Source organism: Humulus lupulus, chromosome X, assembly GCF_963169125.1.
Source record: "Humulus lupulus chromosome X, drHumLupu1.1, whole genome shotgun sequence".
NCBI lineage: Eukaryota > Viridiplantae > Streptophyta > Magnoliopsida > Rosales > Cannabaceae > Humulus > Humulus lupulus.
In genome coordinates this window covers 66556624-66572323 of record NC_084802.1, presented here as the reverse complement: position 1 = coordinate 66572323, position 15700 = coordinate 66556624, and the positions used below count along the sequence as shown (strand labels likewise).

At 38.7% G+C, this 15700-nt stretch overlaps 1 protein-coding gene across 2 annotated transcripts in view; it reads left to right on the top strand.

Annotated features, from left to right (window-relative positions):
* LOC133804853 (uncharacterized) overlaps positions 1 to 13121 on the top strand; it is a 29529-nt gene extending 16408 nt beyond the window's left edge. Inside the window, exons 2-10 of one of the 2 annotated variants that reach the window (XM_062242973.1) lie at positions 6591 to 6856; positions 8840 to 8873; positions 9368 to 9507; positions 10390 to 10456; positions 10857 to 10956; positions 11370 to 11533; positions 12212 to 12258; positions 12363 to 12410; positions 12638 to 13121. In XM_062242973.1, coding sequence (XP_062098957.1) covers positions 6591 to 6856; positions 8840 to 8873; positions 9368 to 9507; positions 10390 to 10456; positions 10857 to 10956; positions 11370 to 11533; positions 12212 to 12258; positions 12363 to 12410; positions 12638 to 13027 — 1256 coding nt within the window. In that variant the 3' untranslated portion in view covers positions 13028 to 13121. The remainder of the gene's footprint in view (positions 1 to 6590; positions 6857 to 8839; positions 8874 to 9367; positions 9508 to 10389; positions 10457 to 10856; positions 10957 to 11369; positions 11534 to 12211; positions 12259 to 12362; positions 12411 to 12637) is intronic. The other variant, XM_062242974.1, reaches the window with a different exon arrangement.
* The last annotated feature ends 2579 nt before the right edge of the window (positions 13122 to 15700 follow it).

Here is a 15700-nt window from a genome sequence, read left to right as displayed (position 1 = left end):
GTCACCTTATCCCATAATTCTTTTGCTGTGGAAAAACACATATAGTTAGTACTAATATCTTCATTCATAGAATTCACTAACCAGACCATAATCATGGAGTTTTCAGCATCCCAAACATCATAGTTGGGGTCAGCTTTTTCAGGCGCCTTAGTGACTCCAGTTACATAACCAATCTTGCCTCTCTCACACACATACATCCTCACTGATTGTGACTACCGCTAGAAATTTGCCCCATTCAGTCGTATGGTAGTGATCTGGACAGAGTGGGATTCAAAGTGGGCTATTGATAGGCCACCTTTGACCTATGTGTACGCTCGGAAGAGAGGAAACCAACCAGAGAAAGACAAGTCAACAACAAGTATGACAACAGAGGTTTAGCAGTGGGAATTGGGTAGTTGAGCTGTGTTAGTCTATGGGAGGGAATAGAGTATGTTGTATACTCCTGAGGAGTAGTAGAATAAATACTAAGTTGGTTTTTTATTGATGTATGGAATAGCTGAGTATTGTTTCTTGGAGAGATACAGGCTCTCGGACATCCTGTTAAATATCAATTTCCATTTTTCTTCTCTCTCTTGTCTACTCTATATCTGTTATTGTGCTCTGTTAGATAACCAAGTTGGCAGGATTACCCTATCAATTGGTATCAGAGACACCGATCCATCATGGCTAAGAAGCTAGAAGCGGTAGTGGAAACTTTGGATAGCAAGTTCTCCGAACTCCAGCAAGAGGTTCAGTCGGAACTAGCAGCGGTTAGGGCAGAATTGGGGTCACTGAAGGAAGGGATAGCTCATATGCCAGTCATGGAGAAAGCCTTTCAGATGATTGTCACCCAAATGAACCAACCCATCCGCCGAGACGTAAGCGAGTCCTCCGCCGTAAGTGCCGACCAGACGCGGAGAGCAGTCGACGGGGATACAGCGACAGGCGGGCCGCCAGCTGGGTTGCAGGAGGATCGAGCAACACAGATCCCACAATCGGAACCATACGAAACTTTTCCCTCCAGTCCCTGGGGTAATCGTGAATATCGGCCACCAAGAATGGAACTACCGTTGTTTTCCGGTGACAATCCCGAAGGCTGGATATACAGAGCTGAACGATACTTCCTGCTATCCCGCATGTCCGAAACCCACATGCTCGAGACGGCCATCATCGGCCTAGAATGAGACGCGTTAACATGGTTTCAGTGGGAGCATCGTCGAAGACCAATTACATCGTGGGCAACTCTCAAGACTCTGCTTCTCTCTCGTTTTCGTGCTCAACTAGTTGGATCGATATCTGAAGAATTTTTGTCGGTGAAGCAGGAATCGACAGTGAAGGAGTATAGGCTGCGTTGGGAAGGGCTGGCTTCTCGGGTACCCGATACCCCAGAACATATTTTGGAAGGGACTTTCATCAAAGGGCTGAAAGAGGAGATTAAGAGTGCTATTCACATCCTTAAGCCATTGGGCTTGGCCCAAGTGATGGACGTGGCCCAAAGAGTGGAAGAAGGCCATCAAATGCTAGGTGGGCCGACGACAACAACCCATTCAGCTTTTCACAAACAGCCTTTGAGCCCTATCGTCCCAACCTGATCCTCCATCTCGGCTTGGACTCCTAAACCACCATCGACTTTCAACTCCAACTCCTCCATTGTATCGGCTTCCACGACAATACCGAACACTACAGCAGCTCACATGAAGAGCCAGCACACGAGAAGGATTACCGAGGTAGAATATCAAGATAGAAAGGCAAGAGGAGTGTGTTTCAAATGTGAAAAGAAGTGGCATAGGGGGCACGAGTGTGAGCAGAAATCCTTACAAATGATTTTGTTGATGGACGAGGAGGAGGGCAGCCCTCAAATGGAGTCACCACCAACCACCCCGGAACCATTAGATGAGGTCACGCCCGAAGAGACTCTGGCCACGCTCTCCCTAAGTTCGCTGGTAGGAATTACTTCAGCCAACACAATGAAATTGGCTGGCAAAATTGGACAAGCAGTGGCAGTACTCATAGACAGCGGAGCGACACATAATTTCGTCTCAGAGGAGATAGTCAAGGCAGCCAATATACCGGTCACAGCGACATCTTGTTACGGTGTGCTGTTGGGGACAGGCGGCAAGGTGCGCACCGATGGGATATGCAGCTCGGTGGAGCTAGATTTGGGAACGATTAGGGTGGTAACTGATTTTTTGCCGCTTAAATTGGGTGGGGCGAATGTTATCTTGGGAATTAAATGGCTGGAAACTTTGGGTAATATGCACGTCAATTGGCGCACTATGGTGATGAAGTTTGAGGTAGGGGGGTCTTGGATCACTCTACAAGGAGACCCTAGTCTTTGCAAATCTCCAATCTCCCTTAAGGCAATGATTCATACGGTGCAGCAAGAAGGGGAAGGATTTTGGATCGAGTTTGGAGCCGTCGCCGTGGAAAAGGAACCAGAAATCTGCCCATTACCGCCTCCTATCACAAGGATTTTGGCCAAGTTTGGGGTTGTGTTTGAGATGCCTCATGGATTACCACCATTTCGGGCAAGGGAGCATTCAATTTGTATAAAGGACGGCACGGGGCCAATTAGTGTTTGCCCTTACCGGTATGCACAAGCTTAGAAGGATGAAATTGAGAGATTGATGGCTGAAATGTTGAAAGCAGGAATCGTACAACCAAGCACAAGTCCTTTTTCCAGCCCGGTGCTCTTAGTGAAGAAGAAAGATGGGAGTTGGCGATTTTGTGTGGATTACAGGGCCTTGAATAGGGCCACAGTGGCTGATAAGTTCCCTATACCGGTCATAGATGAGCTGCTAGATGAGCTTCACGGTGCCAAGGTTTTCTCTAAGTTAGACCTCAAATCCGGCTATCATCAAATCAGAGTGTGTGCCAAGGATGTGGAGAAAACAGCCTTTCGTACACACGAGGGCCATTACGAGTTCCTAGTGATGCCTTTTGGTCTCACAAACGCTCCAGCAACCTTCCAAGCATTAATGAACGAGGTATTTCGCGACTTCTTGCGAAAATTTGTATTGGTGTTTTTTGATGACATCTTGGTGTACAGTGCCACGTTGGAGGATCATGAACAACACTTGGAATTGGTACTTGGGCGATTACGACAGCACCAATTGTATGCAAACCACAAGAAGTGTTTGTTTGCCCAAGGCAGATTGGAGTATCTGGGCCACATTATTTTAGCTGAGGGAGTGTCAGCTGATCCAAGTAAGATAGCGGCTATGGCCGAGTGGCCCATACCGAGAACATTGAGGGAATTGCAAGGTTTTTTGGGCCTCACAGGATATTACCGCAAGTTTGTTAGAGGATATGGACAACTTGCTCGACCCTTGACAGATCAATTGAAGAAAGATGCTTTTGGTTGGATAGAGGAAGCACAAGCTTATCAAGTTGAAAGAGGCAATGTGTTCAGTGCCCGTGTTAGCCTTACCAGATTTTTCCACTCCGTTTGTGTTGGAGGCAGATGCATCAGGTAGTGAATTAGGTGCTGTGTTGATGCAGAATCAGCGCCCCATCGCTTTCTACAGCCAGACTTTATCGCCTAGAGATCGGACCAAATCTGTATATGAGCGTGAGCTCATGGCAATCGTCTTAGCAGTGCAGAAATGGCGCCCTTACCTTTTGGGTCGCAAGTTTTTGGTTCGAACAGATCAGCGAAGTCTTAAGTATCTTTTGGAGCAGCGATTGGTCGCCTCGGAACACCAAAAGTGGCTGACTAAATTATTGGGGTACGACTTCGATATTGTGTATCGGCCAGGCCTTGAGAATAAGGTAGCGGATGCCCTTTCGAGGATGCAGCAAGAGGTACACTTAGCCACTTTATCGGTACCAACACTTATCTCTATTCCGGATTTACAGGCTCATGTTGCGACTGATCCAGCATTAGCAAAAATAATACACGGATTACAGCAAGGCACTGACGCATGCGGGTACTCTCTCGTGCAAGGCTGCCTGAAATTTCGAGATCGATTAGTGATTCCATCAACTTCACCGTTCATACCACTCTTACTCCAGGAATATCATGGCAGCAACATTGGAGGTCATTCCGGAGTTTTCAAAACATTTCAGCTGTTAGCAAAGGAGTTGTATTGGACAGGTATGCGAAGAGATGTTCAACGGTTTGTGTTCGAGTGTGTTGTATGTCAACGGAGTAAATATTTGGCCCAAGCCCCTGCGGGGTTACTTCAGCCATTACCCATTCCGGAACAGATTTGGGAAGATATGTCAATGGACTTCATTGAGGGATTACCTTTGTCGAATGGATTTGATACAATCCTTGTAGTAGTGGATCGGTTAACAAAATACAGTCATTTCATCCCTCTACGCCACCCTTTTTCAGCTATTACAGTCGTCACGGTGTTTGTGCGGGAGGTGGTGAGGTTGCACGGGATCCCAAGGTCCATTGTTTCAGACCGTGACAAGATTTTTATGAGCCTATTTTGGAAGGAGCTGTTTAAACTGCAGGGAACACAGCTCAAACACAGCACCGCTTACCATCCAGAGTCGGACGGGCAAATGGAAGTAGTAAACAGGAGCCTTGAGACGTATTTGAGGTGTTTTGTGAGTGATAAGCCCAAGCAGTGGGTAAAGTGGTTACCGTGGGCTGAATTTTGGTACAACACAGCGTATCACACATCCGCTGGAATGACACCCTTTCTGGCAGTATACCACAGGGATCCTCCTCCAGTTGTGAGATTTGAGCAGGGTAGTACAAAGGTTCCAGCAGTGGAAAATCATTTGAAGGAAAGAGATGAGGTATTGGACACACTTAAGCTGAACTTACATAGAGCACAACAGAAAATGAAAGAGCAAGCTGACAAAAAGAGGCGCGATGTTCAGTTCGCAGTGGGCGATTTGGTCTATGTGAAGTTAAGACCATATCGGCAGAAATCAGTGGCCCGACGCCGTAACGAGAAGCTGGCACCGCGTTTTTTTGGCCCTTATCCAGTGGTGGCACGTGTAGGGGCAGTAGCTTACCGTCTGAAATTACCACCAGATGCTGCCATCCACCCTGTGTTTCATGTATCACTCTTGCGAGCTGCTTTGGGACCTCACCAACAAGCTTCTGAGTTACCTCCAGAGTTGACAGAGGATTTAGAGTGGATACTTACACCGGACAAGGTGCTGGATATACGCCCAGGCACACACAAAGCTCCTCCACAAGCGCTGATCAAATGGGTTAATCTTCCAGAATTTGAGGCCACGTGGGAAGACTTTCCACTACTTCAGCAACAGTTTCCGCATTTCCACCTTGAGGACAAGGTGAGACTTTGGGTAGGGGTATTGATAGGCCACCTTTGACCTATGTGTACGCTTGGAAGAGAGGAAACCAACCAGAGAAAGATTGACCTATGTGTACGCTTGGAAGAGAGGAAACCAACCAGAGAAAGACAAGTCAGCAACGAGTATGACAGCAGAGGTTTAGTAGTGGGAATCGGGTAGTTGAGCTGTGTTAGTCTATGGGAGGGAATAGAGTATGTTGTATACTCCTGAAGAGTAGTAGAATAAATACCAAGTTGGTCTTTTATTGATGTATGGAATAGCTGAGTATTGTTTCTTGGAGAGATACAGGCTCTCGGACATCCTGTTAAATATCAATTTCCATTTTTCTTCTCTCTCTTGTCTACTCTATATCTGTTATTGTGCTCTGTTAGATAACCAAGTTGGCAGGATTACCCTATCAGCTATTTTCGTGGCTGCGGTTTGAGAAGGGGCTGTTAGAACAGCAGGGATGGCAGCAGTGTTTTCAGAAATTTCAGGCATGTTTTTCTGTGGCTAACTGACACCTAAACAGAGGCTAAAATGGCTTGGAAAGAACTTGTCTCTGATACCGTAAAAACTCGGTGGAAAAAATCTGATGATTATTTTGACAGAATTAAAGCCTTTAAATAGGCAAAAACAGGGTGCATGACATCCGTCAATATTCTACAAAATATTCTAGACTATTCTAATCCCTCCCTAAGAATGAGGAACAAAATTATCTAAACTAGGAAACAAATATCTTTGCTGATAATTTCAAATAATTAAGACAATATATTACAAATAATTTATATAATTCCAAATCTTTGCTGATTTGGTTCTGAATTTCAACATATTGTAGTTTGTGTCCTCTTGCAGCTACAATGGTTGGAAATACATAACATACGGATAATATATTTTTTTTCTGTTAGGTAAACAATCTATTCTATTCTCTCGAATTTTTGTTTAGTAGTTTTTCATTTTTAAAGGAATTTCGTGTTATCTATTGTCTTGTCTAGAAAATGTGGAAAGCATTTTCTTCTCTGTTACAAGTGTCCTGGAAATATTGAAATTGTATATTATCTTAATCGGTGATTATCACAAAAGAAATGCAAGTTTTGTTTTAGTCCGATACTTATGCTCACGCAAATAAAATTACCCCAATTGTCAGTATTGTATGTCTTGAAACAAGTTTTCAGATTTTCTGGAGAATTTACTTTACTATGGCTGGCTGCACATTGAGATAATCTTTGCTTGCAACAAATTCTGCAGATTGAACTTGTTCCTGTTTTTTATATTTTATTTTTAATGTATGGATCATTTCTGAGTATAGAATTCTGAGCTTATAAGAGCGATTGTTACCCATTTGACAGTTGAACCTGCTCCTGGTGTTGATCTTGAAGGCCTTGAGGTTGCCAGAGAATGTTTGCAAGAGGTTTTTAAGCTTGATTCCTTCCCTGATGGTGATCAAACAAAACCTGATTTGTTGGTTGACATTTTTAGTTCACTAGCAACAAACACGCTTCAAGATAATAAGTCAGATCTTGGTCATGGATCAATCTCAAGAGCAGATGTTCCAAGGTCATCCCTCACTCAAAACTGTGCTGAGGACAATCTTTCAAAGACCTCAAAATCTTCGGTAATTTCTTTGCATCAATATTTTTTTTTTCATTGTTACTTGCTAAGTTTTCATATGGTTGTTTCTTAAATTTCCTTGGGTCCATTTGTTCCAATTATTGAAAAATGGCTTCTGGTCCTTGCGCAGTATTCATTAAATTGGCAAGTATTCTAACTACTGAATTTGGATGGGTGATCTATGAGTAATGCTTACACAAGATTGTTACATTTATTAGTTTGTGGCAAGTGGCAACAGTGTTATGGTTGTGGCATTTCAGTTGATAATAAACAAGAGCTGTAGTTTTTTATTCCTGCACTGAATTTCACAAAACAAATAACTGTTAGGGCACTGTATTATAGAAAGTAGAAAGTGTTAAAATGAGGAGCCATGTATGCCATTTTAGAATCTAAAATACAGTATTATATTGAAATTAGGGAAAGGAATGGGCATGACTTCAGGTCGTCTATGGATATCATAAATCTTTAATGTTAATGATGTTGTTTTTGATGTATGCTCTTTTATTTAGATCACAATATTTGTTACACTTCTGAGGCAAGCATATCTGTGCTATTGGGATTGTGGGCGTGTTGCTAATAATTGGAAAATTTCTTGAGAGAAAATCAAATTTGCAGAGTCATATTAAATTAGCCTTAAGTCAAGAATCTTTTAGATGACCAGCTTATTAACTAAATGTGTACATTTTTTAAAGTAGCTGAAGGTCAAATTTTGTCCTTGTTGATATCAATGATATAAGAGAAAGATTACAAAAGATGCAAGATGTCATCTTGAATTGCAGCTAAATACACCCCTTGCTAATTAAATCAGAAACGAATTGATAATCAGATTCTAGCTGTCAAAACAGACAAAAGATAAGAAATTGGGATTAAATGAAGGATGAAGAAGTCCTGTAGGCATGAAATGCTGTTAATACTGGATTGAACATCAGACACTAGAAATCCCCATTACACCTCAAGCTAAACTTTTGATGTACAACATTTCTTTGTTACATCCAGATTGTATATCAATTCAATTATGCTTCACCGAACAAAGGCTGGTGAAGAATTTACTGACACTAAGGGTGAGTTTGGAAACAACTATGTAATTACCTAGGGTAGAAATTACATATCTGAGTAATTATACTATAATTTAAAATACAAGATGTGTTTGGATGTCAAGTGGTAATTGCTTATAAATTCCTATTGTCATGTTAAACAAAATAGTTAATAATTATATAGAAAAATAATATTATGTAATAAATAATATTTAAAATTGATAGTAATTTGTAATTACACAGTGTAATTGCACCCAATTCTCATGGGACTGAGAATTAGAGAGTGTAATTGGGACCCCTCAATTACCTCAAATTATATAGTTACCATGTAATTACATGGTCAAACAAACATGCTAAATTGAGTAATTACTCTGAATTACACCCAATTCCAATTTCAGAGGAGCTTTGAACATATAATAATAATAAATAAAAAATAACAGATGGACAATCTTACCATTTATCTCTTGTTCAACCTTTAAGGGGTGTTGATTATGGGGGTTTGGGTTTTTGGGAATAGGAATGTGAAATCAAACCTATGTTTGGTATGATTTTTAGTAGAAGTTTTATGTTTGTGTGGGCCCATTTTTAGTTTATTTTGAGATAATCTCAAAATCTTTGAACACAGTTTGAGATTCCCTTAATCTCAACCCTCTCAAATAAAGCCCACCACCAAGTAAAACCCTTACACCAAACACCAAACACCCCCTTTAACGCTCCCTTTCAGATGTTTATTATATAGTTGCAGTGAATAAAATGTAACAAAAGCTTACCATAACAGTTAGAAATCATAAAATCACTAATGAAGGAAAGAAACTAAATTTGGAAACCTCAAGAAGAGTCATGGTTCCCATGGGTCAACTAGTCATGAAAAGGAACTAATTATTTTAAAATTTTCACTTGATATCTCCCCTTATTAAACTTTGGGTTTTTAAACCTTTCATGGTTTCCATCAGGTTGAAGATGTAAGAAGTGAAGCCCATACATCAGGTAGGTTTTTTCATTTATTTTCTTCTTCTTCCTTTTTTTTAATTGTTGGATACTCTTGTTCTTCTCTCTTTCTTTCTTTCAAATCACTTGTTTCATTTGATCATTACTAGGTTAGCATGAAAGTGGTAATCAGATACAAAAAACCCTTAATGGGAAAATTATATATTGCATTTGTTTGTGCTTTTGGTGTCACATTAATCATTACATATGAGCTACAATTGTGCTATGATTAGGATAAATCTAAATACTTAGTGTCTTGCAAGCTGTTTCGTATAAAAAAAAATATGACTGTTATGGTCCTGTTCTCAATGGAAATTTTATTCTATTAGTGTTAAGGGATCATAGAGATTTATTAGTTGTATAGGAATGCCGATCTCATTGTTAATTTTCAGTTTAATTTCAAGTTAAAATAGGAGAGATATGGGTACTGTTATTATACTTCAAAGTTGTTGCTATGTCTTTTGACATAAGTGTGCTTTTTGTCATCTCACTAGCAGGGGCATTCAAAGATGAACTTTTTGGACAATTCTTTGCTGCACTTGAGAAAATTGATTTTTTTAGGACAATGCCTGACGGCACTGATGACCCAGTTGGAATAGAGAAAGCAACTCGGTTATTCCATGATGCTCTAATTGTCTCTCTCTCTCTCTCTCTCTTATTGTTATATGTTTTACCATAAATAATTTATATATATTATCTCATGATTGTATTCTATAAATTTATTGTCATCACCCTTGCAATTTTAGTACCTTAGAAGAAAATATATTGTACATTGTGTAGTTTTTTTTATAAGGAACGCAGGTTGTATATTAATAAAAGGATGATAAGGTAGCTCATCCAAATTACAACCTAGGAAGCCAATTCATAGTCCAGTACATAAAATAATAGCCAATTATTGAATAAGACAAGAATAGGCAATAGTAGCATAGGAAAAAAAGTTAGAAGTCCTCAGTATTGAAAATTCATAGAGCCATCCATACTTTACTCTATCCCAGATTGCACTTTTGAAAATTCTACTGTTTCTCTTTAACCATATGGCCCAAAGGATGGCAAAGCCATGTTCCACTGTTCCAGTCTTCTTCTCCCTGATACTCATCCCATTGTATGACCCATGGATAAAATTGGCAGCATCTTTTAGCAAGTGGGGTTAAAGGAAGACAAGTGAGTTCCATCTCAATCAGCTGAGTCTCTCTATTGTATGTTATGTAGCTTTGTTACGCATTCAGCAAATGAAAAAGTACCTTTAGTTAAAGAATGGAACTGAATGTAGGATTGTTTTTCTTTCTTTTTTTTTTTTTTTTTCAAATGTGTGTTTGTTGCAATTTGTATCTCCTAGCTTCGTATATTTAGCTGCTTTAGTCTGTGAAATGAAAATAAATATTTAATTTTTTTAGCATTGTTGCTGGATATTAGTTAGTGGTAAAGTCACCATTTTTATTGGAATCTACACTTTGTGGTTTTTCAAAAGTTCTAAAATAAATATGATAACCTAATGAAAACTCATGTGTTATTTCAGGAGATGGAAAGATCTGGGTGCCAAGAATATAATACAAAGAACCTAGCAGAGACATTGAAATCACAAGGTACGCAAGTTGAAGGCCTTTCCTTGGTTTTCATTGCTTCGGCTTTCGACGAATTGTTCATCCTTATGTATTAGTGAATTTATAAGAAATACCAAGTGGGTTCTTTCTCTCTTCCACCAAACAAAAAGAAAACCAAGTAATTCTCTTATATACATGTCAATTAGGGAAAATTATTGGGAACTTATGGAAACATCGTTATCCTTGTGCTGTCTTGCGGAGGCTTTGTACAGGCTTTGCATCTTATTTCATTTATCAATTATGTCATTGTATCTTTTAATGTGCTTACTGGGATACGGTTTTCTAATTAATCAATTGTAAGCTAATGCTGTGTTTCTTATCAAAAAAATTAAAATATTATTTTAAGCTATTTCTATTGTGTGATTTTTTTGCTCTTCGGTAGGTAACAGGGCCATGCAGTCAAAGCTTTACTCTGATGCAATTCAGCTTTATAACTGTGCCATTGCACTTTTTGAAAACAATGCTATTTACTACTGTAACAGGTGGGCAACTAACTTTTACTTGAATAGATGTTCTTAGGCTGGTTTCATAGAATACTCTTGAAACTTTGATCTGCGTGTAATAATATAAAGATGCTTAAAGATGAAACCATTAATATCAGTCAGTATATAAAGAGGTGGTTTTCTTCTAAATAAAACAAATACACTAGAAGGAAGGAGAAGGGGGTGGGGGGTGGCGTGGGTTGGGTTGGTGAGTTTCAGATGTTGCAGATTTGCAATTTTTTCAAGAAGAAAACAAAAGATAAAGTTAAAATATTTGTGATTTACTCGGATGCTAACAAACATCTGTAGTCATATATCATAAAACTTCTAGCTTTTAGGAATTTTATATCCTTCACATTTATGGTTTCTTGAAACTAAAAGCTTAAGTTGATTAGTATGGTTTACTTGTGCAGGGCAGCCGCTTACACTCAGATCCACAAATATAACGAGGCAGTCAGAGATTGCCTTAAATCTATTGAAATTGACACAAGTTATAGCAAGGCATACAGTCGTCTGGGATTAGCTTATTATGCACAAGGAAATTATAGTGATGCTATCAATAAAGGATTTAAGAAAGGTTGGTATAGGATTCATCTCATAATTACCTATAGTAATGTAATAATGGAATTAGCTCATACCCCAAGATAGTACATATTTTTCTTGTTCAATTGATGATTTTTAGCTTACTTATTTATTTTTATCATTATTATATGTATTTCTCTGGGAAAATATCAAAATATTGGTGGTTAGCTAGCTATTTGTCAAGGCCTAAGCACCTAGTTTTGTTATGCTATAGTAGCAGACATAAAACTTAAACCTTTGAGAGTCCTTAAACGTTGGCATAGTTGGAATGCTAAAGGGTCTTAAATTAGTCACAGGTGTAGTTGGAGTACTAATACTAAAGAACTCATCATTGCAGTAAGTGGCATTTTTTTAACTTTAGGAACATGGGTAACTTAGTGGGCCTGTTTTTGGTGAATATTCCAAACCTCCGGCCCTCTTCTTTTGACTTGTACACAATTTTGGTCGATGTTGATTTTTCTATATTTTGTTCTTTTAAAAAGTCTGATGACCACAATTTATGCATCTTTTGGGTATAATTCTTGTCTATGTTCACCAAGGATTAGTCAAACAAATTTTTTAAAAAGGTACAATCATTGAACCCAAAAAAAAGAAAAGGAAAAAAGGACAAGCAGACTTGTAGGGAAATGTACTGCACAACCTTGTCCCTAATTGTGAGATTTTATTCTTTCAGCCTTGCAGTTGGATCCAAATAACGAAGCCGTCAAGGAAAATATTCGGGTTGGTTCCTGACTTGGTGCTTTCATTTATTATTATTATTATTTTAAATTCTTTTTGCACCTATTGCTACTTCAACTGACTACTTTTTCCTGCCATAACTGTAGATGGCTGAACAAAAAATCAAAGAGACTCAACAAACCGAACATGATCGGGTAAGAAGACATATTGCTGGGGAGGGTAGCCCTCGTTCCATTTCCCTTCTTCAACACGAACTCTTCTTAGTTTGATTTTCTAACTGTGGTCATTATCAGTTTTCAAATGTGCCCATATTATTGGAGTTTCTATTTGTTGAATTTATTATTTTTCATCATATTGTTAATTATTATTTATTTTTTTCTCTTGAAATTTTTAATTGTTTTCTTCATTATACACTGTTCAGAGTGCAAGTTCATCCAGCCAAAGTGATTCAGATCACCATAACCAGTCTGCAGGAGGGCCAAGAAGCCATGGTGCACCACCTCCATTCACATCTATGCCCTTTAATACCACCGGTCTTCCTGCTGATTTTGCCAATATGTTTATGAATATGTCTACGAATGCATACCACCAAGGACAACATTCTCAGAACAGGCAAGGAAACAATAGCAACGCTGATGGATTTGATGATCCTGGAATACAAATTGGTGGGAACATCAACTTGAATTTCGGGGAGCAAATGCCCGAGGAGCTAACTGGGGCTCTGAGATCAGTCATGGAGATGTTCTCTGGTGCAGCGCCTCATGGAAATTCACATGATAATGCCAGTGGAGGGTCAGCGCCACAAAATTAAATTTTGGAGTGTTTTTAGCTGTTCATGTTCTCATTAATATATGTATTATCATATTTATATGTTTATGGAAAGCAAGAATAACATTTCTTTTCTCCGTTTATTTTGTTTATGCTATATATTGTAGCTAGAATAGATATACATGCATTATAATTAATATTAACATCTGAGAATCCAACTTTTTTGTTTTGAAAAAAAATAAAATAAAAGAGTAATTAGAGTCAAAACCCCCTATCTTCACTTTCTTATACACTTAACTCCCACTTTTTTATTTTTGCCGGTTAAACCTTCCAAACTCACGTTCCATTACCATATTTACTGTTTACGTCCATTTCCCTTGTTATCTCCCCATACCCTCCTACGTGGCCCGTTGAAATCTATCTAGCTCACCCCTAGGTGCCTACGTAGATAATTAAATTAGAGAAAAAAAAACCCATAAATGAAAAAGAAAATAAATCAAATTACAACAATAAAAGGGATAAATGGGTTTGAATGAATGCAACTGTTGAAGCCTTAGTTTGACGAAGATGGAAGAACTACGACAAGTGAAATGTTGTTGTTGGCCACCAAAACCAGTAGTGGTGAAGAGGTCTTAGACGAATACAAACAAAGGAAGAAGGTTCCTAACCTGCTGCAAGCATCCTTTGAGTTTATTTTCTCATTTTTTTTTTAAAATGATTAGTTCTTTGTGATGTTAAATGGTGGTCGGTCTATGAAGGAATTGAGATGCTATAACTATTGATGTTGGTTGGACCCAGAAATGTGCCAGGGTTCGATAGTTGTGATACCCGAGCTGTTTAGGAAGATTCAAGAAGTGAAGAGTGAAGTTTCTTCCTTATTTGAAGTTGATGAACCCCCATATTTAATGGACAGAAAACAATCAGTGATGCATAGCAAGTCAAAGTCTATGGTAAGAAATCAATCAGGTATGCAGAGCTATGGGAATGGAGCCCAAAAATTACAGTTTCTGAGAACAAATTCAAACAAAGCCTGCAAAATCCTCTTCTGATTTGTGTTGTATTTTTCTTTGTGTTGTTGTGGCTGAAGTATTGAAATGGTGTTTAGGTTGTAACTGTTGGATTTTGTATCAAATTCAGCTATGAATGAAAAGTAGCAATAATTTTGGATGAAACAGTTTAACTTTCAATTAATTTGTGTATAAAGTAGTGAATGAAATCAACATCTTTTATTTAAGTAAGTCTCATTTTTGGAATTAGTGAAATGATAAATATATGATAATTGTCATTTGTTCATAACACATAAAAAAAAGGTAACAATTCTAACATATACCTAGTTGCCCTTTGTTCCCAAACAAAAAAGTCGTTGCCTATATGTCCAACATATACATAGGTGCCTTTTTTCCCAAAAAAAAAATGTCTAAGCATTTACATCAAAATATAAAAGCTTGCAAAAGTCACTAGTAATCCTAAGCACTAGGCCCTACAACACTTGGTGCACTTGCTCCTGCAACACTTGATGCACTTGCAGCTTCCCTTGCTTGATGTTTCTCTTTTCTTTTCCTCCTCTTCAATGTTTCTTGAGTAGGTTATTGCTTTTTTGGCAGCCTCCTTTTTTCTTCCGCACCTAAAAAAAGAAAAATGCATTATATTAAGTGTCAATTGCAGCCAATAAGTTTTCTCAATTAATTTTGGGACTAAAGTGAATTATGCAACACCTCAGGGCTGTTGCATTTGTGCATGTTGTCCTGAAGCTTCCGGGTTGCTTGAAATTGCTGTAATGGAAAACTTGACTTGTTTTCTTTGTCTTAGTGGTTATAGGAGGAGGTGGCTCATCCACATCTCTCGTTCATTTTTTCCTAGGCCTTCCTGGTAGGTTGTTGTCACCTGGCAGAAAGACTGGATTGAGACTAGATTTTGGCCAATTTTCTGGGCTTGACATAGGCTCCACTGTGCCTGCATAAGCTGCTTGGAATGCGACTTTGTGATAACACTTATGAATATACCCCCATATTTCATGGTTGCAAAACCAAATGGTAGCCAATCCATGTCCACATGGAATCCTTGTGAGCTAAAACCTTCTACATGTGCAACTACACTTTTCAAATTCAACTGTATAACCAGATCCAGTGTTGGTGTTAACTTGGAATTTTGTAGCATTTGCACGTGTCACTGTGCAATAAAGAGCAATCTGTTTTTTCTTCTCAATTATCTTCACAATATTGGCATGCACAGGATGCTTCTATTTGTCCTCACTCACTCTTCTCTTGTTGAATCTGCACATCAACCAATATCTGATTTTCTCGAGGAGTGTAATTATTGGTTTGTCCATCGCATCCATGATTGCGTGGTTGAAGCTTTCACAAAAATTATTCAGCAACATGTCACATTTCACTCCTTTAAAATAAGCCTTACTCCACTCAGAAGGCTCATTAGCAGCCAACCAGTTGTAAGCCCTTTCATTGACATCCTTTAAGTCTTTCATTTTATGATCAAATTCAACAGATGTGGTTTCCCTTGCTACTGCCCAAAGCAATTGTTTAAGGAGAAGGCCAGGGAAGTCTTTTTTTAAATTACCATGCATGTGTCTGACACAGAATCGACTATCTGCTCCTTGGAAAACAGCCTCCATTGCATTTTGTAGACCCTTCTGTTTGTCACTATTCATAGTGAATGTGGTTGGATCTATGGCGATTTAATCATTTCTCAACTACTCCCA